General features: G+C 41.0%; 3 protein-coding genes across 4 annotated transcripts; 1 reads left to right on the top strand and 2 right to left on the bottom strand.

The window, feature by feature from the left end:
* Positions 1-10,098: 10,098 nt before the first annotated feature.
* On the bottom strand, positions 10,099-14,992 carry irg1l (immunoresponsive gene 1, like). The gene is made up of 6 exons (XM_084430371.1): positions 14,834-14,992; positions 14,395-14,458; positions 13,989-14,176; positions 12,332-12,424; positions 11,582-11,787; positions 10,099-11,191 (listed from the first exon to the last, which is right to left on the bottom strand). Exons 1-6 carry the CDS (start codon positions 14,849-14,851, stop codon positions 10,264-10,266), a joined length of 1,497 nt encoding a protein of 498 aa, XP_084286497.1. The 5' UTR covers positions 14,852-14,992; the 3' UTR covers positions 10,099-10,263.
* Positions 14,993-15,617: 625 nt separating this feature from the next.
* LOC311303739 (piggyBac transposable element-derived protein 3-like) lies at positions 15,618-18,958 on the bottom strand. Of its 2 annotated transcripts, XM_084430370.1 has the most exons (3): positions 18,661-18,958; positions 17,954-18,013; positions 15,618-17,411 (listed from the first exon to the last, which is right to left on the bottom strand). In XM_084430370.1, exon 3 carries the CDS (start codon positions 17,227-17,229, stop codon positions 15,808-15,810), a length of 1,422 nt encoding a protein of 473 aa, XP_084286496.1. In that variant the 5' UTR covers positions 17,230-17,411; positions 17,954-18,013; positions 18,661-18,958; the 3' UTR covers positions 15,618-15,807. The 2 variants fall into 2 exon arrangements, with proteins under 2 accessions (XP_084286496.1, XP_084286495.1); XM_084430369.1 differs by having other exon boundaries at positions 17,954-18,958.
* Positions 18,959-20,023: 1,065 nt separating this feature from the next.
* On the top strand, positions 20,024-24,490 carry LOC311303738 (uncharacterized protein). The gene is made up of 10 exons (XM_084430368.1): positions 20,024-20,200; positions 20,353-21,840; positions 21,920-22,012; positions 22,106-22,210; positions 22,303-22,412; positions 22,520-22,711; positions 22,812-22,974; positions 23,156-23,321; positions 23,737-23,831; positions 23,921-24,490. Exons 1-10 carry the CDS (start codon positions 20,044-20,046, stop codon positions 24,004-24,006), a joined length of 2,655 nt encoding a protein of 884 aa, XP_084286494.1. The 5' UTR covers positions 20,024-20,043; the 3' UTR covers positions 24,007-24,490.
* Positions 24,491-24,503: the final 13 nt, after the last annotated feature.

Here is a 24,503-nt window from a genome sequence, read left to right as displayed (position 1 = left end):
CCAGATTGGACTACTGTAACTCCTTATACAGCGGCCTACCCACCAAAGCAATACATCGCCTTCAAATGGTACAAAACTCTTACATATAAATCTGCACATATCCTTCATCAACTTCACTGGCTTCCTGTGGTCAATCGCATCAAGTTTAAACTATTAGTCTTATGGCCAGTTTCACAAACAAGGTTTAAGCTAGTGTAAGGGGTAGGACATTAGGACCCAGTAGACACCACCTCAGAGCGCGTCATTGCTCAGCCGGCTATTTAGTGTGACGTAGTCACAGAGCGACAAGCCAAGCTAGCATTCCAGCATAGTGTGTCGGTACAGCGTGGGGAATGAAAGCACCAAAATCGATGGTTCAAACCAGTGCTGTTGTCATTGCTTGAGGCTGGAGATTGGCCAGTGGACAAAACGGTTGTTCTGGGAAAAACTGTTGCAGGTACCAAGTTAGATTATGAAATGTTGTGAATGATCGTAAAAGCTTGGTATATTGATTTTGTATCTTCTGTCATAGTAACACAGTTTGAGATTGTGGTGAGGATGCATCCTATTCTGTCACGGTAACGCAGTGCGATTGTGGTGAAGACGCATTGTGCAAACATTTGTTTGCTATTCAGGTATGAACATGCCTATAACTATTGATTGTATGTTGTTACAAAAGAAACCTATTTCATGACATTTTATTATTGTTACAGGACGTGTGTCCAGTCACTGTTTTTCCTGTTTTAGTTTTAGTTATACCAACTGCCTACCATAATTTATACGACTGTTTGTTGACTGCCCTTGGGGCATGCGAGGAGGGAGAGAGAGAGAGAGCGGAGGTTTGAGCTTTTACATTGTATGTTTGTTTGTTTTGTTTTGTCTTGACTCTCTCTGATAACTCATGTATACATGGTGAGGTTCTTTTAATTGAAATACTTGGGTAATGTGTAGTTTCCTAAAGGGACAAACGCCTGCAGTGGTGTGTGTGTGAAGTGAAGGGGGGAAATTGCTGTGAATCACGTGAAATATGTAACTGGGTTGTTTCACCTATGTATTCTTCTTAAATTATTTATTAAGAGTGACGTGTGGTGTGCTTTATATTCAGACACGTCTCAGGAGGGAAACTCTGTACACACCCTTAACCATTTGGTGTTTTGATTGAGAGAAGTTTCATAAAGTATTACTGTTGTCTTTTAGAATTGTTTATATAATTGAACTATTGTGAAATAAATAAATGTATATTTTTTTTGACACACCAGCTTCCATCTACGTCCTTTAATTAGGGTGGCTTGCGTGCCACCGGGTAGTTCTTTGAACTGACTATTTTATAATTATGGGTTTTTGATTTAAGTAGTATTGAGAATATATAAAGAAAACCCGTAGTGGTCACATTTGGCGTAGACGGCAGGGTCGTTAGGGTGGTTGCTGGTAGTGTCATCCCCTTCCTCATATATATTTATATATATATATTTTACAAAAAATTTTTTTTTTTTGGTGTTTATTTGTATAATTGGTGGGCAGTTGGGTTTATTGGGGTAAAGGAAAAACAGTGGCTGGCAAGGAGGATCGGAGAAGCCGCCCAAGACCAGCTGGACTTTAACCTCAAGACAAATTTTTTTTTTGTGTGTTTATCATTATTGTTACTTTGTTTATCATTGTTGTTTTCATTATTATCTTTTTTTTTTTTTTTTGTTGTTGTTGTCATGTCTGTAGGTTTAGAAGATCAGGTTAGGGCTCTGACCGAGCAGCTCCAGCAGCTGCAGGCTGTTAATACCAGGCTTCAACAGGAAGCAGTAGCACAACCAAATGCTGTGGCAGGACAGGGAGGGGCAACCAGCAGTCAGCAAGAAAGTTTAGTCAACCCAAGGTATGTCATTATCCCAAGAGAGCGGAAATGCCCAAGGTTTTCAGGTAATAATAGTACTGGATGTCTGGGGGTTGAGGAGTGGGTAGAAGAAGCCCGTAGATGTTTTAATTCCAAACATATGACCCCTACTGAGCAGGCATTGTTTCTGTATGACCATCTGGATGGGGAAGCTAAGTCAGAGATCCGATTTCGTCCCACTGCAGATAGAAATAACCCTGATCGAATCCTGGCTATTTTGCTTGAAACATTTGGTTGCCCTCAATCTTATATTGAAGCTCAGAAACAATTCTTTCAACGACGCCAGCGTGATGGGGAATCTTTACGTGAATTTTCTCATGCAGTAATGTCTTTAATGGAGATAATTGAGCGTAAGAATCCAGGGGGAATTCCTGATTCTGATATTGTAATTCGTGATCATTTTGCTGAGTATGTCCGTGATAATATGCTTCGCAGAGAGTTAAAACGTCTCATACGATTACAACCTAGTATGTCCTTTATTGACGTTCGCAGTGAAGCTCTGCGTTGGTCAGATGACGGGGAGCGTCCTAGCCTTCCCCGGGCTAGAGCCTATTCTTGTGATACCCATATTGATGCCTGTGAATTGGGGGTAAACTCAAGTGCGGTAGCGGTAGAACCAGTTAAAGAAATTAGTGAATTAAAAGAAACTTTGCGCAAGCAACAAGTACAGTTAGATGCAATTTTGCAACGTTTGTCTAACCCAGTTTGGCATGCTGCCCCCAGTGGCCCTAGCACCCAGCCTAGGCGATATCGGTTTGATTCAGAAGGTCAACCTATCTGTTTGCGGTGTGGACACCCAGGTCATATAGCTAGGCGTTGTCGTAATTGGGAGGGAGCCCATCAAGCTGCTGCAGCCGGGGAGCTTCAGAGTAGAGCTGGGGGTCGGGGCAGGAATGTCATGGGGCCCTCGGGAAACTAGCTTCATCTAGTGCTCAGAGTCAGGCTCTAGATGGTGGATTGGGTGGCTCCTCTTTAAAATCAACGGTACCTTCACATTCTATACTCATTGGTCAATGTCCAGTAATGAAGGTTGTAATGGCAGGTGTAGTTGTGCCATGTCTTGTTGATACAGGCTCAATGGTGTCAACTATTACAGAGGAATTTTTTGCAGAACATTTCCAACCCCAGGGTCAGGGTATTTTGCAGTCATGTGGCTGGCTACAGTTGAAAGCCGCCAATGGACTAGATATCCCGTATAAAGGATATTTAGAGTTGGATGTAGAAGTACTTGGTAGGACTTTGTCTCGAATGGGTATTTTGGTTGTACGAGATCCCCCTGATGTACAGACTCAGACAAGAAAACGCAATGTTCCCGGTTTGTTGGGAATGAATATTCTGCAAAGTTGTTATCAAGAGCTGTTTGGTCAACATGGCACTGCGTTATTTCATTCCCCACCAGCTGTACCTGATGTGCTGAAAAACGCTATGTCTGAGTGTCAGGTTCTTGAACGTTTAACTGATTCAGAATTTATCGGTAGTGTCTCAATTCCCCCAGGTCCCTCCATTTGTGTTCCCTCTGGGTCATTTAAGCTAGTCACAGCCTCATGTAGACAGGGAGTTGGTTCACTTATTCCTGCCGCATTTTTAGAACCCCCAGGTATAGGTGACTGGCAACTACCTGCAGACCTCCTTATTCCATCTTCCTTGGTAACTATTGGGGAGGGAACTGTCTCTGTACCCGTGGTTAATATAGGTACTCAGGACAGGTGGTTAAGACCCCGTACTTTTTTGGGTAGACTTCAAATGGTGAGTGTATGTCCCCATAGTCAACCCGTAATTTTCGGCAGCGAAGAGAGTTGTGAAAGCCCTACCGTGTTCATTCAGTCAGCTGAAGTAGTGAATCGAACTGTCCCTGGTTTGGCCAATATATCATGGCCTAATCTAGAAGAGGTAGAACAGGAAGATGCTAAGGCTTTGTTGGCGAAGTATAGTGTGGTTTTCAGTCAGAATGATGGGGATTTAGGATGCACAAACTTGATAGAGCATGAGATTCCCTTGCTAGATAATGCACCTATTCGCCAACGTTATAGACGACTCCCTCCCTCTCAGTATGATCTTGTGAAGGCTCATATTCAAGATTTGGTAGAGCAGGGGGTAGTGCGGGTGAGTTGTAGCCCTTTCTCCTCTCCCATTGTGGTGGTCAAGAAGAAGGACGGGTCAATTCGCCTGTGTGTTGATTATCGCCAATTAAATGCGAAAACCAGGAAGGATGCATTCCCCCTTCCACGCATAGAGGAATCTTTGGATGCCCTGACTGGTGCTTGCATGTTTTCGACATTGGATTTGGCGAGTGGTTACAACCAGGTCCCCGTAGCTGAGAAGGATCAAGCTAAGACTGCTTTCTGTACACCTTTTGGTCTGTTTGAATTTCAGCGAATGCCATTCGGCCTTTGTAATGCACCAGGGACATTCCAGAGATTGATGGAGCGCATCTTTGGAGATGAACGATTTCACTCCCTCCTCCTATATTTGGATGATGTGGTTGTTTTTTCATCATCATTTCAGAATCATCTGGAGCGGTTGGAGCTAGTGTTACACCGGTTGCAACAGAATGGCCTGAAACTTAAGCTCAGAAAATGTCACTTCTTCCAGCCAGAGGTAAAGTACCTTGGGCATGTAATTTCCGCATCTGGTGTTGCCACTGACCCCGAAAAGATCAGTGCTGTTAAGGAGTGGAAAACTCCATCTACTGTTGTGGAACTGCGTTCCTTCTTGGGTTTTGCCTCTTATTATAGGAGGTTTGTGGAAGATTTTGCAAAGTATGCCGCCCCTCTCCACAAATTAGTAGCAAAATTGCAGCCTTCTAGTAAAAGAGCTAGGCCCAGATCAAATAGCTCCTGGAGTGATCACTGGGATTGGAGTTGCGAACAGGCATTCCATTTGCTTAAGGAAAAGCTGATTGGGGCCCCAGTGTTGGGGTATGCAGATTTTACCAGACCATTTGTCCTGGAAGTGGATGCTAGTAATCTGGGGCTGGGGGCAGTCCTGTCCCAGGAACAGGAAGGAGGGCAACGTCGGCCACTCGCATACGCAAGCCGTGGGCTCAGACCTACCGAGAGGAATATGACAAATTATTCAGCTATGAAATTAGAGTTGCTTGCACTCAAATGGGCGGTAACGGAAAAATTTAGAGATTACCTTCTCGGCTCTAAATTTACAGTCTTCACAGACAACAACCCCCTTTGTTATCTCCGTACTGCTAAACTAGGTGCCGTAGAACAACGTTGGGCATCACAGCTGGCACTCTTTGATTTCACTCTAATGTACAGACCTGGAACATCTAATAAAAATGCAGATGCACTCTCTCGCTTGCCTCCTGCCCCGCTGCCAAGTTCTATGGGAGAAGTCGCCCCTGGTATTTCAGTTCCTGAAGAGGTTGAACAAGCTTGCATTAAAAACCATCAGCGGTGTTCTGCGTTTACATCTATTATTGAGGCAACTCCAGCAAGAGGTAAAGCTGACCTTCAAGTGTTACAGGCAGAAGATGCGGTGATACAGGCTTTCTTGCTGTATTGGAAACGTGGTGGCGTTCCCTCAGCTGTGGAGCGGACCAAGGAATCTCCAGCAGTCCTGGAAATGGTTCGCCAGTGGAGTAGAATCCAAGAACAGCAGGGAGTCTTGTATCGGCGAAGTCATGTCCCTGGGGGTAGAGAGGAGGTGTTACAGCTGTTGTTACCACAGAGGCTGAGAAGTGAAGTACTTACTAATCTCCATGACCATCACGGTCATCAAGGGGTGGAACGTACTACCACCCTTGTACGTCAACGCTGTTATTGGCCCTTCATGCGTCAAGATATTGAACGTTGGTGTCAAGAGTGTACTAGGTGCCTGACAGCCAAAGCTGTACAGCCAAAGGTGAGAACTTTTATGGGCAGCCTGCTTGCTTCTAGACCCCTAGAGATTGTGGCCATTGATTTTACCACGCTTGAACGAGCTAGTGATGGTAGAGAGAACCTCCTTGTTGTGACCGATGTGTTTTCTAAGTTTGCACAAGCATATCCCGCATCTGACCAGAGAGCTGTGACGGTCGTTCGAATTCTCACGGAACGATGGTTTTATGCCTATGGTGTCCCAAAACGGATCCACTCAGATCAAGGACGAAACTTTGAGGGAGAGCTACTGAAACGCCTCTGTCAAGTGTATGGAATTGAGAAGTCACGAACTAGCCCTTACCATCCAGAAGGAAACGGGCAATGTGAACGCTTCAACCGGACATTGCACGATCTGATGCGCACTTTACCTCCAGAACAGAAAAAGAGATGGCCTCAACATTTGCCTCAGTTGTTGTTTGCCTATAACACCTCAGTGCATAGTTCTACAGGATTCTCTCCCTACGAGTTGATGTTTGGGAGAAAGCCTCTTCTTCCTATAGATTCGCTTCTGGGACTGACTGAGGTGACATCGGGTGGGACAGTAGAAGATTGGGTTCAAGAACATCAGAAGCATTTAACATCAATTTATCTTAAAGCGCGAACTCAATTGGAAGACGCAGCCGCTTCTCGAGCACAACATCGTTCGGTCCCATTGCCAATTCTGCCTATTGGCTCATTTGTGTACAGGCGAAGTCATCCCCCTGGTCGCCATAAAATCCAAGATCAGTGGGAGCCTGTTGTATATGAAGTAGTGCGATGTCTGGATGAGGTTGGGTCATTATACAAAATCAAGCCCAAGGGTCAGTCAGGCCCAGAGCGGAATATCCATCGACAAGAATTGCGCCCATTGCCAATCCATTTAGGCTCCCCGCACCCATGTGCGATTGAGGTGGAGTTATTTGGAGATGTGCCCAAGGGGGATGTAGTACTTAGTCCTGACCCTAGCACAGACGAGGAATTTGACTTGGGGGTGTGTGCACCGTTGAATCCATATGATTCAGAAAGACCGAGATGTGTTGCAGCCCCGTTGTTATCCGGGCAGCTAAATGAACAACCTACTAGTCCAAGTTCCGATTCCATGGAATTGAGTCAAGACCTTGAGTGTGGTAGATCGGAGGAAGAAGAACAAGCATCAATTCAAACAACTCGACGAACCACCCGGCTAACAGCAGGCCAGCACTCAAATCGTTTTCATCTCCCTCGTGCAGCCGTAAGAAATGAGGAGGGTGGGGAGGAGGCTACAACGCACCCTACAGTCAATGCATTATATGCTGTGTTTAGACCCTGGTGTTGACTTTATTTTGTTTCTGTCACCGGGACGGTGACATTTTACGAGGGGGGTGAATGTAAGGGGTAGGACATTAGGACCCAGTAGACACCACCTCAGAGCGCGTCATTGCTCAGCCGGCTATTTAGTGTGACGTAGTCACAGAGCGACAAGCCAAGCTAGCATTCCAGCATAGTGTGTCGGTACAGCGTGGGGAATGAAAGCACCAAAATCGATGGTTCAAACCAGTGCTGTTGTCATTGCTTGAGGCTGGAGATTGGCCAGTGGACAAAACGGTTGTTCTGGGAAAAACTGTTGCAGGTACCAAGTTAGATTATGAAATGTTGTGAATGATCGTAAAAGCTTGGTATATTGATTTTGTATCTTCTGTCATAGTAACACAGTTTGAGATTGTGGTGAGGATGCATCCTATTCTGTCACGGTAACGCAGTGCGATTGTGGTGAAGACGCATTGTGCAAACATTTGTTTGCTATTCAGGTATGAACATGCCTATAACTATTGATTGTATGTTGTTACAAAAGAAACCTATTTCATGACATTTTATTATTGTTACAGGACGTGTGTCCAGTCACTGTTTTTCCTGTTTTAGTTTTAGTTATACCAACTGCCTACCATAATTTATACGACTGTTTGTTGACTGCCCTTGGGGCATGCGAGGAGGGAGAGAGAGAGAGAGCGGAGGTTTGAGCTTTTACATTGTATGTTTGTTTGTTTTGTTTTGTCTTGACTCTCTCTGATAACTCATGTATACATGGTGAGGTTCTTTTAATTGAAATACTTGGGTAATGTGTAGTTTCCTAAAGGGACAAACGCCTGCAGTGGTGTGTGTGTGAAGTGAAGGGGGGAAATTGCTGTGAATCACGTGAAATATGTAACTGGGTTGTTTCACCTATGTATTCTTCTTAAATTATTTATTAAGAGTGACGTGTGGTGTGCTTTATATTCAGACACGTCTCAGGAGGGAAACTCTGTACACACCCTTAACCATTTGGTGTTTTGATTGAGAGAAGTTTCATAAAGTATTACTGTTGTCTTTTAGAATTGTTTATATAATTGAACTATTGTGAAATAAATAAATGTATATTTTTTTTGACACACCAGCTTCCATCTACGTCCTTTAATTAGGGTGGCTTGCGTGCCACCGGGTAGTTCTTTGAACTGACTATTTTATAATTATGGGTTTTTGATTTAAGTAGTATTGAGAATATATAAAGAAAACCCGTAGTGGTCACACTAGTCCCAAACTAAAATGCATTTTTGAGCTGTCTGAACTGAAAGCAACTTGCACTGACATAACTTAAAATATGTCAGTGCTATTGTTTTGTCTCAAGATGCACATCAGTAATGTTTTTTCTAAGGCACTTTTATAAAAGCTACTTAAAAGCCCTATTTGAATTTAGACCTAATCCTGGTTTAATCTAAGCCTTGTTTGTGAAACCGGGCCATAGTTTATAAAGCCTGTCACGGTCCCGCACCTCAATACCTCGCTGAGTTAGTGCAAACATACCTTCCTGCCCGGACTCTTAGATCTAGCAACGAAAATTTGCTTGTCGTCCCCAGGTTTAAACTATCTACTGTGGGTGGTAGGGATTTTAGTGTTGTAGGCCCTAAGCTATGGAATAAACTGCCCCCTAATCTTCGTCCCATCGACAACCTCCAGATCTTCAAATCAAAACTTAAAACTCATATATTTACCATGCTCAATAAATAATCTTCAGTTCTATTTCTCTGTCTACCACTCTCTCACCTGTATTTTATTTTACATACTTTGCCGAAATGTATATGTTGCTAAAAAGGCTTATATGTTTGTTATCTTTGACTTATGTTCATTATTTGTTGTGTTTGCTTGTTTCCATCTGCTTTTCTGTTTGTTTGCTTGATATAGCCTAATAAGCTGATTGCTTGTTTCTTTTGTCTATCTACTATTTGTATTATTTTGTGAAGCGACCTTGGGTTCTTGAAAGGCGCTATAAAAAATAAAATAATAATAATAATTATTATTATTATCTTTTATATGTCTTTCTAGTAGACTGTAAATTGTAAATGTTTTCTTTGTACATTTGTCATTTAAATAAAGGTTCAAGAGAATTAACAAATCACAGATTCTTGATTTTATTTCATTTTACAAAATGTCCCAACGTCTCTGGAAATGGGGTTTGTAATGTCAATGTCACTATATCGCAAGTGGTGTTGTTGTTACATATAAGGCAATATATTATTATTACATATATACATCCTCAGGATATATGAAGATTATACCATATATGAAATATCCATAGTTAAATTAGAATAACATATATCTAAAAAAAACGCAAATTCATTTTATTTTTTAAATAGTTATGTTTCATTGCCATACAAGCTCCTACCATGTCCCAAATCATTACATTTTGACGGGCCCCATAGACCTAAATTTTTACTTTAGTTGGAAAAACCTTTAATCTTTCTGTGAAAATGCTAAATTTGGCCCTCAATTTCTGCTCAATCCCATTACGCTGTGATATTCAAACACCATACTTGATATCATCATGTATTTTTTTTACCTTAAATCCTGTAACGTTTTGCCCTAAATCATATTTCAATATAAGTAGAAGAAATCTACCAATAGCTTGAACCTGCATGATCTCAGATTGACAAGATCCAACTAGCGGTCTATCTGGTTTGGCCAGAAATAACAAAGACCTGAAGACGTGCCAATACCTACTTTCAGTTTGTAGCCAAACATGATGTTTGATTGTTGTAATTCATCCCGTTGAGGTATGACATTTTGCAGCCCCACTACATTTACCATAAACATACAGTAATGTAGACTCCCAGACTATTTCAATTTTATGTGTGTTTATATGACAAAATGTACGTTGGACAAGAAATCATGTATAGTAATACATTTTGAAGTTTATTGAGTTTCATTGTAAACAAGATTTTACAAAAAGCAGAAGTCATCAAGAAGATTATATTATGTAATATTTAAAAAGAGCTTTTAAATTTATATTTACAAACATATATTCAACTTTTGTCATTTTGTGAAATAGTGTAAATAAATATTGTAAAAACATGAAAACAGACATCCACAGCAGGAAAATAAGAAGGTTTGTACTAGTCTACAGTATGTACATCAAGAAAGAGTATAACATGTTTGAGTAGTACTTCTATTAAATAAATACAAGTAGTTGTGTTTCACAAAAATTCTATATTCATATTACATTATTGGTGTCATTTTGTAATAAAAGCACCAAGCTGTTTACTGCAGTTGAGTTAGCAGTGGTTTACAGTCATCTAGATGCTCCAGGCCTTCAACAGCTTCGATCAGCCTCTCCACCCTCTCATTGGACAGAACTGTGCCTGCATTGTTACAGAACTTATTCTGCAGGCTTTCTTGGCTAAGTGGGTTCCTCCAATGGCCGTAGAAGGTGTCACATCGCCCTTTTAGGACATCTCCACTTACCAAGGTAACCTCCACCTCACCGTACATTATGTTGAAATTGGCCGGGTTGTCGTGGGGGTGCTCCAAACGGACGCGGGAGAGGAGCGCATGAAGTTCGGGCCGTTGGATGGCTTCTGGGTGGAAGGACTGCACTGTGACTTCTCCATCCAACAGGGCAGTGCAGGCATTAAACTGGAAGGAGTGTCGCGCCTCGTGCTCTGTCTCCGGGAATGGACGGTTGATGTACTTGGAGAGCGGCACCCTAAGCAGGATATCCTGCACCAGGTTTGGAGAAACGCTGCCTCCTCTCAGGCCAACCAGGGTCTTGTGCACAACAGCGGCAGCATCAGCGATCCAGTGCATCCCCAGGTGTGCGGGAAAGCGCTTGAAAGCAATGTCTTGTTTCTCTAAGAGGAAGCTATGCTCATCCATCTCGGGGGACGGGATGGGGTGCGGGGCGTAGTCTTCATAGAAAGCGCTGAAGCCAGCTACGCCAGGCACTGCATCCAGGACCAGAGGACTTGCTTCCAACCCACGAGATGCCAGCAGGGCTGCTTCGAGCCCGAGGCGCGAGGCGTTTCCGATGTGAAGAGGTTTGGATTGTGTGGCGGCGTTAGCCATTGGCGCACCTGCCAAAGATGCAGCGATGGCCAGGGCATTACTGCACTGATTGAGGTCCAGAGAGAGGAGGCGAGCACAGGCGGCAGCACTACCCAGAGTTCCCACCACACTGGGAGGATGAAACCTAGCAGAGAAGACAGAGAAAGAGCACAGTCGTTATTTTACAAGCTCGGCCATTCTTAAGACATTTATATTTTATAGCTACCAGACATTATACTAGGACACAGGTGGATTCTGTTTTCAGAGTACTCAGGAAATAACAAATTATAAGTGTTTAACTATATTCTCGGAGCACAAACAGAACTGCTCTGCATAAACACCTGTCTGAAGGAGCCTTGACAACCTTTCACATGGAATCTGCAGTGTTCTTACCCACCTAGCTCTCTGTTTGTCTACGACCTCAGACAATACCCATGCTGTTATACTCCCATATTCAGGCTGTGCTGTACTTAGAAATATAGTTATCGCTCTCAGTCACTTTAGTTGAGAATGAGACAAAGAAATTGACTCTAACCTCTTAGGGATGTTGTGAGCCTCCCTGGAGAATCTCATCAGTCGACCCTGTACTTCGATGCCCACATTGAAGGCAATTAGAAAGTCGAGCCCACTTGGTTTGCTGTTCTTTTGCAACATGTCACTTATAGCCAGGAGTGCAGGCAGAACCGCTCCAGAGGGGTGGGTTGCAGGGTGCCAAGTGTCGTCAAAGTCCATTGAGTGAGCCTGTGGAATACCAACATGTCAATCAATGTCTAGAGTAAAGTCTAGAGTACTCTTTATTCTGGCTGTCCTGGGATGATGGTTTGTGTTTCTAAATCTCACTGCACATAGTCTCAGAAGACCATGTCATAGCCTTCAGATAGCTACACTAGCGTAGCCAAAATGCCACAAGGAAAAGGAAAAAGCTGTGGATGACTACTGATAGTATGAGCAAGAACCAATAACCCGGTCTGTCCGGTCTGTCACTTCCTGAAGCGTTAGAGGTTAACCACACATTATTTTGATGGTTTACATACTAGACTTTCCAACAGTAGCATGGATGTTGCTGTAGACCATAAAGGTTTCACAGTGCTGAGGTTTCATGACTGAGATTTTTTTTTTTTTTTCATTTCTCATTTTCTCATCTGGCTGGATACTAATTTCAGGATCTGCAGAACAGGACTTTCTGGAGAAACACTGAGAATGCGTCTAGGATGTTGAATCACTCTTCCATTGTAAGATAAACTAAGAACTGCAATGACATCACAATGCACTTCATTATACTTACTGCAACTCCATTGACAAAAGCTGAAAGGGTTGGAGAAAGCTTCACTCCTTGGCGCCCATAGACGAAGCTGACGTCGTCAGAAGCATACATGTGCTTGGGGAAGAGGATAAATGAATGGTCATTAGATCCAACTCATTCACACATCAACAAACAAATTAGAAGTGCATCACTTTCTGTACACCATTGCTAAACCATGTCCAGGGAAGAATTGCACTCTGTTAAGTCTTGGCATCATTCTACTAAAAAGTAGGGATGCAACGATACCATTTTTTCAGAACCGATCCGATCCGATACCAAAAATTCTGAGTATCGGCCGATACCGATCCGTACCGATACCAGCGCAGTTTTTTTTAAATCAAATAGAATTTCTATAACTCTGTGTTGAACTGATAATAAGAACTGAAAAAAGAAAAACAACAACAAAAAAAATATATGATCATAATCTGACATAAATGCTATTATAAACTAGATTAGTGGATAATTCAGCAGTAAAATTTAGTCTAGAAAAATTACGAGTGCACAATAATTGTATAAAATTTGAACATTTTGTGGAAAAAAAATGTTTAGTGGGGAACAAATTAGAGACAATAAGTGTAACACTAAATCTGGTAAAACTTTACACATTGCTCTTTGTTTTGTTGTAAAATACATTCATGAAAACCAACAACAAAAATCAAAAATATAAATTATTTTATAGCCTACAATAAAATTGAGACATTTTTTAAATGTATAGCACAGCTGTTTAATGAGGTAGCAACATAATAGATAGGACAGAACAAGAACGGCTATTGATATTGTTTCATTGCGTCACTGTATTATGATATGAAAGGCTCCAATACAGAGCGGCACAAAGCGCTTATGCGCATCCCGAGCGCAGAATGATGCGCTTGAAGCAACATGAGTCACAGCGCGCAGCGCGTCGAGTCCGCATTGAAAAGTTTATAGAACAAAGAAAATACATATTGATGCGTAGTGTATTGTACAGTATCTATCTATGCAATAGTCTATTCAGCATTTTCTTTTAACAGTTTTAAATTTCAGTTACTGTGCGCGTGAAGAACAAATAGTGCTCTGACTTTACTCCAGTGTTGTGATCTAACAGACACCCGGTAGAAAGTAACATGATTAAGGTACAGCAATAAAGTCCAGCAAGATAAAGTTGTTTTATGCGAACCATAGACCTTTATCTACAGATCAAGTATAATAATAGTAACACTGAATCATCTTGGAGAGAGTTTCATTGTGTTAACTGTTGTAACCGAACGCGACGCGCTGTTTGAATGAAGAATGACTGACAGCGCAGCTGAGGGAAACGTTTACGTGATCTTGAATTTAACGACTTAAATATTAATTTATATCTCACATTATACTATATAACGGCTTCAGAACACTTATAATATTGTGCACGAAAACTTATGGTGCTTTATAATGTTTGTGTGCCTTTTGTGGGGCTGAACAATAACACTGAATAGTATACGCACAATATCGGATTTGGATCGGCCTTGTCTGACCGATACCCGATCCGCCAAAAATGGCAGTATCGGAGCCGATACCGATACTGAGTATCGGATCGGTGCATCCCTACTAAAAAGTAGATTGAAAAACATGTTGTTTTCTCTAAAGGTTACTATTATTTACTATTGACATTGTGCCCTACCTGGCAGTGCTGAAGGGCCAGTTCAAACACCTCAGTGTTGCTTCCCAAAAGCCCAACGCCGATGCTGTCCAGAATCATGCGTTTGCTGCGCTGCAGCACGGTTGGTGACAGATGCCTTGGTTGTACGCTCCGAATAAACCTGCCAAAGCTGCTGGTCACTGTTTCCTCAGGGGCAGGACGCTCTGCCACTAAAAACAGACAAGAGACAGTGTAAATGAACACTGAAACAATTTCCTTTGCTGGATAGCACTCATCCTGAGTGCCAATGACTATCCTAGATTAGCCGATTCAGTCTACATTAATGTTTATCTAAATTCCAGACCCTAAATAAAAGTCCAGACTTTCACTTTTCTTTTCTGCCAGCAGTTTACTGAAAATAAGGCTGTGACAAGTAGAGCTTGCTCACCATCTAGTGCAGACTTATGGAGTCCTCGAGCAGCACAAAAAGCAGACAGGCATCTTGTAGATCTCTGTGTACAAACAATTATATTTGAGTGTCTCAGCTCTATAGTATGTACATACAGTGTATTTAGTTAGTGTATAGTGTATGTTTTGTTCTCTTTTAAGTGTACCTTAAAAGCACTGCTAAAAAGCCTAGTCAAATACAATATAAAAACCTTCTTTATTTAATAATATTTTATGAAAGTTTTTTCTTATATGAAACATAAAAAAAAAAAAATTAAACTCTAATTGTAAACAGTTTGGCTTCAATAAGACACTTCATAAAAAAATCCCATAATTTATAAAACTTGTAATTTTTTTTTTTTTTTTATACACCGAGCAATCACGCATAAATCTAGAAATTACACATCTATGACAACATGATAGCACAAAATTTTCTCTACCTGTGCAACTGAAAGCATGTTGTCAATTTTTGTTCAGAATCTGGGTACGAAGAGGCTTGATATCTCTGTTTGTTGATTCGAAGTTGAAGAAAGGCTGTCTTCTTTTCCCTATCTCAGTGTCGAGATGGAATGATTGAAGGTCGGTGATGATGATGTGCTAGAGTCAGGTGTCTCCACATCTCCTTTTTTATACAGTACTGGACCACAAAAGATGATGACACACCCACTGAAGAAGTGAGGAAGGGCTGGAATTCCCAAGTTTAGTTTATTTTTAGGTTCATAGGTGGGATTTCGCAGCAGGAAACAAACTTTCTTGTGTAAAGGGTCATTGATGTCATCATTTGTAAGACCAAGGGTTGGTTGACATCACTGTAACTCCTCCCAGATTCCATGAGGATGTTTCTATAAACTTAACCCTCTACCGCACGCATTATGCTAGACCTATATAAAAAAATATTTGACTCTTTTTCTTTTCTTAGAATGGCTTAACTTGAAGTGCTGTAGAATTTAAAAAAAAAAAATATATTATTCTAAGGTACTTTATGATATGTTGCCATACGGCAACAACATACAATAGTGGAAATGACTTAGAATAAGTGTAAATTTACTTATAGTTAATATTTTTGTTGTTTGTGTTGATTCAATTTGTGCTATAATAAGCTTTAACACAGTACTTATAAACAACACCTTATACATACTTTCCAACAAATGATTCTTCCAACTGATTCTATTTATTCCATTCTTTTTAACTGAATAATGCTTTATATTCTTTGAATTTCATAAATTTTTTTATTAATATTATTAAATTGCAAATGTATACAGTTAATATCAAATATAATACTGTTCATCATGTATCTTACAACATTGACATAAAACCATTTACATAAAAACATTGCAGTTCATGGAAATTCAACATTACCCAATCTTATGAGAGAAAGACTGAACATGACCCCCATCCCATAATCCTTGAAACTTCACCTTTTTTCTGTATGAAGCTTCACGAAGCAGTTTTTTTCAGAGGTGAGGCACAGGTACACCTCACATTTGGTGCACTTCACCCTAACAATACCCTTACAGCCAGGATACTTGCACCTGCCTTTTTGAGACACCATGGTAGGCCAGTGGTTGGTCTGGTCCAGTCGTACTGGCTGTGGTGGCAGTGGGCAGGCAGGTCTCCGATGTTTTTTCCCATCCAAAGCTGATTCAGTGCTCTGTGAGGGCCTACCTTTGCGCTTCAGCCCTCCCTTGTTTTCTTTGCAAAGGCAGTGAGCAATGTCAATTTTAAAGTCAAGCAGACTCAGTTGTGCATTTTGTGTGAGCCCCACATCCTTACAGTCTCTGCGGTAGAGCAGCCAGCTTTCCACCGTGGTCAAGTCCAACATATGAAACACAATGCGGTGGTACCACTTCTTTGAGCGGATTTTGGTGCGGTAAAGAGCAATGAGAGAATCCATGAGATCCACCCCACCCATGCTTTCGTTGTAGAGTTGAATGATGTTTGGACGCGTCACTGTAATGACCTCCTTCCTCTTCTTGTCCCACCGCTCCACATTTGAGGTTGGAGTGGCTGCTGCAAATGTGCTCAGGAGGGTAACTGGGCGGTTGTCGAACCATTTCACTGCTGTTAGTGCTGTACCGTCATGTGTGGTCTCTTTTTCTTCATATGTTCCACGTCTGTAGGTCTTCATAACCTTGTCCTCTGTGAAGGTGCATCCAGCCAGACGATTTTGTCTTACAGTTCCCACACTGTGGATCCCTACTTTCTCAAGCTGCAACTGAAGATCAACACCACAAAACCAGTTGTCATAAAACATTTTGTGGGACATATACTGCACCACAATCGAGGCCAACTTCAAAACAATATTTCCGCTGGCACCAATGTCTGGAAAACCCTCCGCTGAAGTGATTGGACCAGTGTAGAAATCAAAATTGTAGGCGATGCCATTCCGATCACACAGCACAAAGATCTTGTAGCCCCAACGCTTCGGCTTCATTGGAATGTACTGCTTCAGCTGGCTTTTACCTTTGAATGGTACAATCTGCTCATCAACACATAGGTGCTCATCCATTGGGATGTGATTAAAACTCTCCTGTAAAGCTGTTAGGAGTGGCCTCACTTTGAACAGCTTGTCATAGCCAGGCTGTCCAGCAGGCACCTGTTCGTCATTGTTGGCAAAGTGTAGAAAGCGTTTGATAGCCTCCCATCTTTTCATTGACATTGTGTCAGCCACACAATCCACTCTTGTCTTTGTGCCCCAAAACATTCGGGTATGTGGCAGGCCATGTACAGACATGTGAAGGCATATCCCCATGAACTGCTCTATCTCCTCAAAAGTGACATTCAAGGGCGTGGTTGGGTCACACTGGATGGCATAGAGATTGCTCTGGAACACCATATTTTCAATTGTGTTTCTGCTCAGAAGACCCCTGAAGTATGCAATGGGCTCCTTAACATGGTCAGCATGAGGGAGGCTGCCCTTCCATCCTGGAACGGCAGCAGTGCTCCTCTTTTTCCTCCATTTCAGGTTCTTCGTCTTTTGGAATGGTGGGCACAGGGCAGCTCTAACCTCTTCTTGATCTAATGAAACATAAGCAAACATGCATTAATGTTATGTGAAAAACATGTAGGAAGCTACGGATGATTCGATTTCTGGACCTATTCTTTGACCTGACCCATAACTCTGTCTCTTTGTCACTTTCTGCACAAGTACAAACCTACACACGCACACACACACATGTCTGGTTCACTACACTAAACTGTATATTCTCTCCTCTTACACTAACCCTAGCCCTAAACCTACCCATCACTCTCACACACACACACACACGTCTGGTTCACTATCTTTGTGGGGACTCTCCATAGATGTAATGGTTTGTATACACTACAAACTGTATATTACCCATCACACAAAACTTTCTGCATTTTTACATTTTCAAAAAAAACTCATCCTGTATGATTTATAAGCTTGTTTCCTCAATTTAGGTCTCCACGGTGACACGAGTCCCCATGAGTCTGTGTGCATTCAGGTTGAAGTCCCCCACCAGGATAGAAAAAACATGAACACACACACACACACACACACACACAGTTCTCTATAACAATAGATAGCATTTATGTACCTCTCTCTTCGGTTGCTGGCACAATTCCCTCTTCAGTTTCAAACTGCAGCTCTTCATCTGCTGAAAGGATTAAAAAGTATTCAAAACAATACAGTGTTTGTGTTGACAGACAATATACAGTAGGTCCAATACATATTATAATTAATAAAAAACAAGTCTAACGTATCCAGATGCATCAGAATAATCTACCTAACACTGTTTGCTAGACTAATACCTGTCTTGTCTGCTTCTGAGCTAACTTACCTGAACTGTCTCCATCACTGCTCCCATCTACTGTCCAATCCACATCATCCTCATGGTCACTAAATCCTATCTCATCCTCACTTTCATCTGCAGGAAGAGCCAGTTCTGCCCTTCTCTTCTTTACCTTGCCATAGAATATGGCAGTGCTCACTGATATATCTGTATTCATACTGTATCTAATCAAAAGTAAAAATGCCATTTAAATTAGATTTTTTTTTCCATAATACAAATGCCTAGGCAGTCCTTAACATATGACTAATAAACATTATATCACTGGCATTAATATTGTTATTGTTACAGCTTAACAGATTGCAGCTGACCTTTCTGGCTAGCTAAACTATTGCAATAATGTCATTCCACTATTGCACAGTGTTGCCGCTTGGCAACATAGACATTTGATCGATTTACCAAAAACTAATTTCATAAAAACTTTTTTGAGTGGTGAATATGTCATCATAACTTACCTGAGGTGAAGTTTCCGTTTTTTGTGTGTTTGTGATATGGGCTGGTCCTTGTTTCTGAATGACGTTTAAATTTGCTTTCAGAAACTACCGACAAGAGACGCAGTCTGTCAGAAATCGCGCCAGAAAAAAAACCTGCATGTCATGTGACTTAACCAAAGCACATCATTGGCTAAACTAAGGTCTTCTCATTCCAACAAAAAACACGAGAATGTTTTCTTAAAGAGACCGTGGCAAGGAAATGAACAGAAAGAGTATGTTGCCATATGGCAACATCATGCGGTAGAGGGTTAAAGCTTTCTTCACAAGCATCTCAATACTTCATTACAGATCAAGGATTCTCATTAGGTAAGTTTCTTATGTCTTTTTTAAAAATGTTAATGTAGTTGTGTCTATTTATTTAAAGTGTGTATGCGCGTATAGGCATGTTCCATAAACATAATGATTTTTATACTGTACAAACTGTATATTCTATCCCATAAACCTATCCAATAACAGAAAACTTTCAGCATTTTTACATTTTCACAAAAACATTTATTATGATTTATACTGTTTTCCTCATGAAAAAATAAATAAAAATAAAAATATTTTACTATGTTACTATGTTAAAACCATGTTGAAAAGTTGACATAAAAGTCTGTTGAAACTTACCTTGAGTTTATCCTCAAGCATTGTCCACAGACAGCTATCTGTGTATGATGACACCTGTCTGCTGGCTGTTTTAGATGAAACTGTACCGTCACCTATAGGCTGTAATAGTATAAATCTTCAGCCAACAGTCACATCTGTGTCAGAGAGGCAGTTTTAGTTTTAAAGCCTGAAAACTAAAACATCCACTATATGTGAAAAGCTTTTGCCTCCTGCTCCGCTGTTTGCTGAATAGACAACTGTGTTGCTTACTTACGGAGGGGAGGGAGAATATGAAACTAAACACACCCATAAATAGGCTGTTTAGTGCTCACTCGAGAGATAAATCTTTTGGCACATCTTAACGAGGCTTTGACAGGTTTCATTTTATGAAGGTTTTTAATAATCTTTTATATCACATAGACTAAATTTATTTGTAGACATGTTTGTCCCACCACTAAAAGTACAGAATACAGAAAGTACATTTTAGCATGCTGATTAAAATTGAAATGATATCAATCAGTTAAAAGTAACTTTCATTAACCTGGATACGTTCATAATGTCAATTAATTTGGGCTGATAAAATCAGGAAAAAATATTTAAGCTCACTGTGAATTAATTATTAATATTTCAGAGAGAATTTGACTGATCAAAATATCATTTTGCCACAAATGTTAGAATTTGTATTTTTTATGATCATATATTTATATATTATCCAACTTAATTCTATCAGCAAAAGCTACACTTAAGGGGAAGTTCATGGCATCAGCGAGTGACTTTCCGGCAAGTTTTTATGGCGAGCCAGGAGTGCTTGGACTCCTTGCCAATGGCATCAGTGCTTTCCTGGTCCTACTGCAGAACTTCCATGGGGCCAGGACTGGCATTCCTGCAGAGGGAGTGGAGAACATATTAGCAGGTCATTGTTTTGTCATTTTAATTTAACAAACAACTTGTAAGAATTATACATTTATATGCTAATAGCAGAAAACAATGCATTTTTTGCATTGACAGCTTACTTCCTTGAACATCATGCATCCCTTTCTTTGCATCTTATGTCAATTTATACAGGTGTTCATCTCATTCTGATTGGTGGAGTGTGTCAGCTTGTGGCAGGTTTACTGTCTTTCCGAAAATATGACCATCTGAGTGGAACGTCATTTGTAGGATACGCAGCTCTGTGGGGGAGCTATGGGGCCACAAGAATTTTTCTAGGTGCCAACCAACCAAGTCCAAACCTATTTAATGAATCAACAATGATTAACAGCACATTTCAAAATCTGCTCACAAACAGTAGTGTCAATAACACCAGTGTCAATAACACCGACATTCCAATGTACATCAAGGAGTCTGCCATAGCTGGGCTGGTACCTTACATCCTGCTTTCCTTTCTACTGGCCTTCTGTTCAGCAACAGTAAACTACATCATGCCCTTTGTGTTTGGGGCCATCACTCTCACACTGATATTTGAGGCTGTGGGTCTGGTAGCAGGGTGGGCTTTAGTGGTCTCTGGGATTCTGGAGCTCCTAATCCTGCTCTTTGCCATATATGGCTCATCAGCACTGCTAATCAAGGGATTGGCCCAACGCTACGTGCTGAAGGGTTTTGGAAACCCTCTCTTTAATGTGCTGCTCCTAGGAACCACCAATGCTAGCAGCTCCCAAAGCTTGGGCCAAGAGAAGAAGAAGAACACCAAATATGCCGAACCTATGGCCTTGGGATTCTTCTGCGACACAGTCTCACCATTTATATTCGCATTCTACGCCTTTGGCTACTTCCCATCGATCCCAGTAGCTGCCATCTGGATAAGCATTAATTCTGCTGCTCAGCTTCTGTCAAGCTATTATGCATATCTGCGTCAAGATTGCTACCATGCAACCAAGTTTGGCCTGCACTGTGCGTTTTGGTTGGTGAAGACCTGGGAAGAGTATGTGGTTACAGAAACCATTGGCCGGACTGAAGCTGGTGAAGTAAGGCATGCCATGGTTGGCAACTGGTTCTTCCTGTCTGCTGCTTTGGTTTTCTGCGTTGCAAGTCTAAACAAAGACACTCTTGAGCTAGTTCACAATTCATTTTTTGTCCTGGTGACCATATCAACCATCTCCCAGATTCCCATCGACGGGTACTACATCTTTTTTGGAGTGACCTGCTCCCTCTTCACTCTCTTATCCTTCTATGGCACTTTTGCACGCCTAATCAACACTATTGCTGAGAAGTCCTTGATTCCAGTTGGACCCCAGCCTGTCTCCACTGAATCCCTGCAGAAATATCTCAGTTACCTGAAGAGATCTAAACTGGATGAGCCTGAAGATAAAGGTGCACAGCTCCCCGATGCTTTATTCTACCTTTGCAATGGAGTGGCCGCACTCTCAGCCATTCACAGCAGTCAGTCCGGCCTGGCGTTTTTCGACCTAACTGTTCCCTGGGTACTCATCCCAGGAGCTATTATCCAGGCCTACGTCAGTCGACTACAAGTACAAGGTGGCCAGAGATTTGGCTCTGTCATTCCCTCGTTCTATGTGGCTATTTGGGCAACTTGGAGCTGGTTTAGGTTTGCAGGTATGAAAATGTAAGATTAAAAAAAAATACTTGGCTAAAAATTTGGGTAGAATTCTAAGATTCATATTTTTTCCTGCAGGACATCGCTTGCAAATATCCACAGAGTCAGCAAACGGATTTGCAGCTGGGGCAATAGCATTCCTGGTCATTAATGCTTTCTTGATTCTAGTTGGTAGGTTTGTTTACTAATACATAACATACATCCTCACTTCTGACTTTTGCCGTTTGAAGGATTATGAATTGGACCTTCTTTCTTTTTTTACAGCAACCTATGGCAATCTAGTTCTCTTGGCATTGACCACTGTCATGGAGGTCATCATAGTTTGTTTTCTCCTCTCTACATTTAGAAGACTGCCCTATCAGTTAGAAGGTACAGAAATGCATTTTGTTAAGAAAAGGATTGTAAAGAAATGCAACAATGTGTACAAGTTACCTCACATTTTCTTGAAACTCTTTCTTTAGTTGCTATGCTAGCAATTTTCGCCATCATATGTTTGTATGGCATGCTAGCATCCCTTGTGAACGCCATCTTCTCCAAGACCCTGATACCAGTTGGACCTTCCCTTATCAAGGTATTATATTTCAATGATGATGACGAAGTGCTTGTGAAGTTTAATTATGTCATACATTCATGGTTAGACAAAACACTCCAACTGATTAACGTCTGCTTTTTTCGAAGGACAAGAAAAAGAAGGAATCTGAGACCACATATCCATGTTTCATTGCCAAGTCTCGGGAAACCAGCGGACTCCTCAAGATTGCAAAATTGTTGGAAAACAATGGAGTGTGTGGTATCCCTACAGATACAGTCTATGCATTGGCTGCTTCATGCAAGAACCCCCGTGCAATTGAGAAGATCTACAGTATCAAAGTACACAAACGCTGTGAAACATAATATTCTTTTACAAATGATCAGCTGCCTGTGTGTTTGTCAGCTGACCCACTGACCCATAAACCTTTCTCTTCGGTAGGACCGTCCTGCAGAAAAGCCAATTTGTATCTGTATCTCTAGTGTGGATCAACTTGTGGCAGCCAAACCTCCCTTCAGTCCTTTGCTGTGGGAGTTCATGAGAAACGTTTACCCGGGAGGCATTAGTTGCATTGTCCCGAAAGGCGAATGGCTCCTCAAACTCGGTAAGGTTATAAACATGCATTAACATTTTGTAATTACACCTAACCTAACCCTAACTCCAACTCTAATCAATCTTGGGACAATCAACAAACCAAATTAAAACTTTACTGAGAGAACGTTTTCAGGAATCTGTGATGATTATCTATTATCTCCAATCATTTTCAATGGTCCTATTGTTCACAGGTGTGGGTCCTGCATATGACTATGTGGGGACCAGAGAAAGCATTATGATAAGAGTACCTGACCACACTGCTACTGCTCACCTGTGTGAATTCACCGGTCCATTGGCCATTACATCAGCCAATCCCAGTGGAGAAGCTGACAGTACACATCATGATATGGTCATCAAGTAAGTTTAAAAAGTCCCAACAATAGTTAGAGGCTACAGTGAAGGAATACAAACTCCACAAATCAAATGCATTGTACACGGAATTGTATTAAATTAATAAATAATGTAGCCTAAACAAGGGAATATTATATGGTTTTAAGGTTTGAGATTTTACAAAATTCAGAAACAACAAACCACGATACTCTAATGTTAGGCACAATTAGCAGTGTGTTCTACGATCAAAGGTTTACCTTATATTAAAGCATACCTCTTCAGAAGCCAACTTTATTATTAGGAAGGATGTATTCACTGCTGGTCGTGACATTTTATATTAAAACAATAATTGCAATAGAAACACATGTTAGATTTGGCAGTGTCGCCTGATTGCAGGTCTCAAGGGTTAATTGGAGCATTGTTTTCTTTTGTCCTGAAACAGCCGTCTTGGCCACAAGATTGAAGGAGTCCTGTGTGATGGAGAATCTAATGAGGTGGTGGCATCAACTGTAGTGAACTGCCTCAAAATTGATGAAGGTAAACAGATATCCCAAAGAGCTTATATCGTGTCATAATAATATATATATTCCATTATTAATAATAACATGCATTTTGTTCATTTCCAGGAACTATCAGCATTCTTCGTGAAGGTTGTGTACCTGCTTTGAAAGTGAGGCAGATTTTTGATCGAGTAAAAAACAACATGCTATAGGATTTCTACTAAAATCAGCTTCAACCTCTAATTATTGTCTTTAACATGAAGGATGTTTCATTTTGCACATGAAGAGAAAACTTTGACACATGAAAATAAGTCAATTTTAATCTCACTTGCTCAAATGCATTATCAGTTATTCTGAGCAAGTATCACCATGAAACCATTACGTGAGCAATGTTAAAGCTCATATTAAGTGAGCGTTATAGCTACATAAACCTGTTACTGTATGTTTGCCAATGCTTTTGAAGGTTTAAATGTGTTGTAATACTGAACTGTTCTTTTAATTTATTGCTATTTATATATTCTTTCAATGGATCATTCCTTTGTTGATTAAGAGTAAACATCAACGAGCAATTCAACCAGAGTGAGTGAAATATATCTTTGTAATAAGTATGCTTTGTGTATATTGCGAAATGAGAAACTGTATGCATGAGATTTTTTTTCCAAGGTGCTTTACTGTTTAATAAAATATTGGTATATTAAGATTTGTTTTG

This window comes from Rutilus rutilus, assembly GCF_951802725.1.
Source record: "Rutilus rutilus genome assembly, chromosome: 14".
Lineage (NCBI taxonomy): Eukaryota > Metazoa > Chordata > Actinopteri > Cypriniformes > Leuciscidae > Rutilus > Rutilus rutilus.
The sequence above is the reverse complement of the archived record's forward strand: the minus strand, read 5'-3'. Positions and strand labels throughout refer to the sequence as shown.

Coding starts and splice junctions, on each gene's coding strand:
- LOC311303739 (XM_084430369.1), bottom strand. CDS start 17,229: ATGGTGTTCCAGAGCAATCTCTATGCCATCCAGTGTGACCCAACCACG.
- LOC311303738 (XM_084430368.1), top strand. CDS start 20,044: ATGGCATCAGCGAGTGACTTTCCGGCAAGTTTTTATGGCGAGCCAGGA. Junction 20,201..20,352: donor AGTGGAGAACATATTAGCAG/GTCATTGTTTTG, acceptor CAATTTATACAG/GTGTTCATCTCATTCTGATT. Junction 22,712..22,811: donor AGAAGATCTACAGTATCAAA/GTACACAAACGC, acceptor TCTCTTCGGTAG/GACCGTCCTGCAGAAAAGCC.
- irg1l (XM_084430371.1), bottom strand. Junction 12,425..13,988: donor TGGCCCTTCAGCACTGCCAG/GTAGGGCACAAT, acceptor CTCTTCCCCAAG/CACATGTATGCTTCTGACGA. Junction 11,192..11,581: donor GCTCACAACATCCCTAAGAG/GTTAGAGTCAAT, acceptor CTTCTCTGCTAG/GTTTCATCCTCCCAGTGTGG.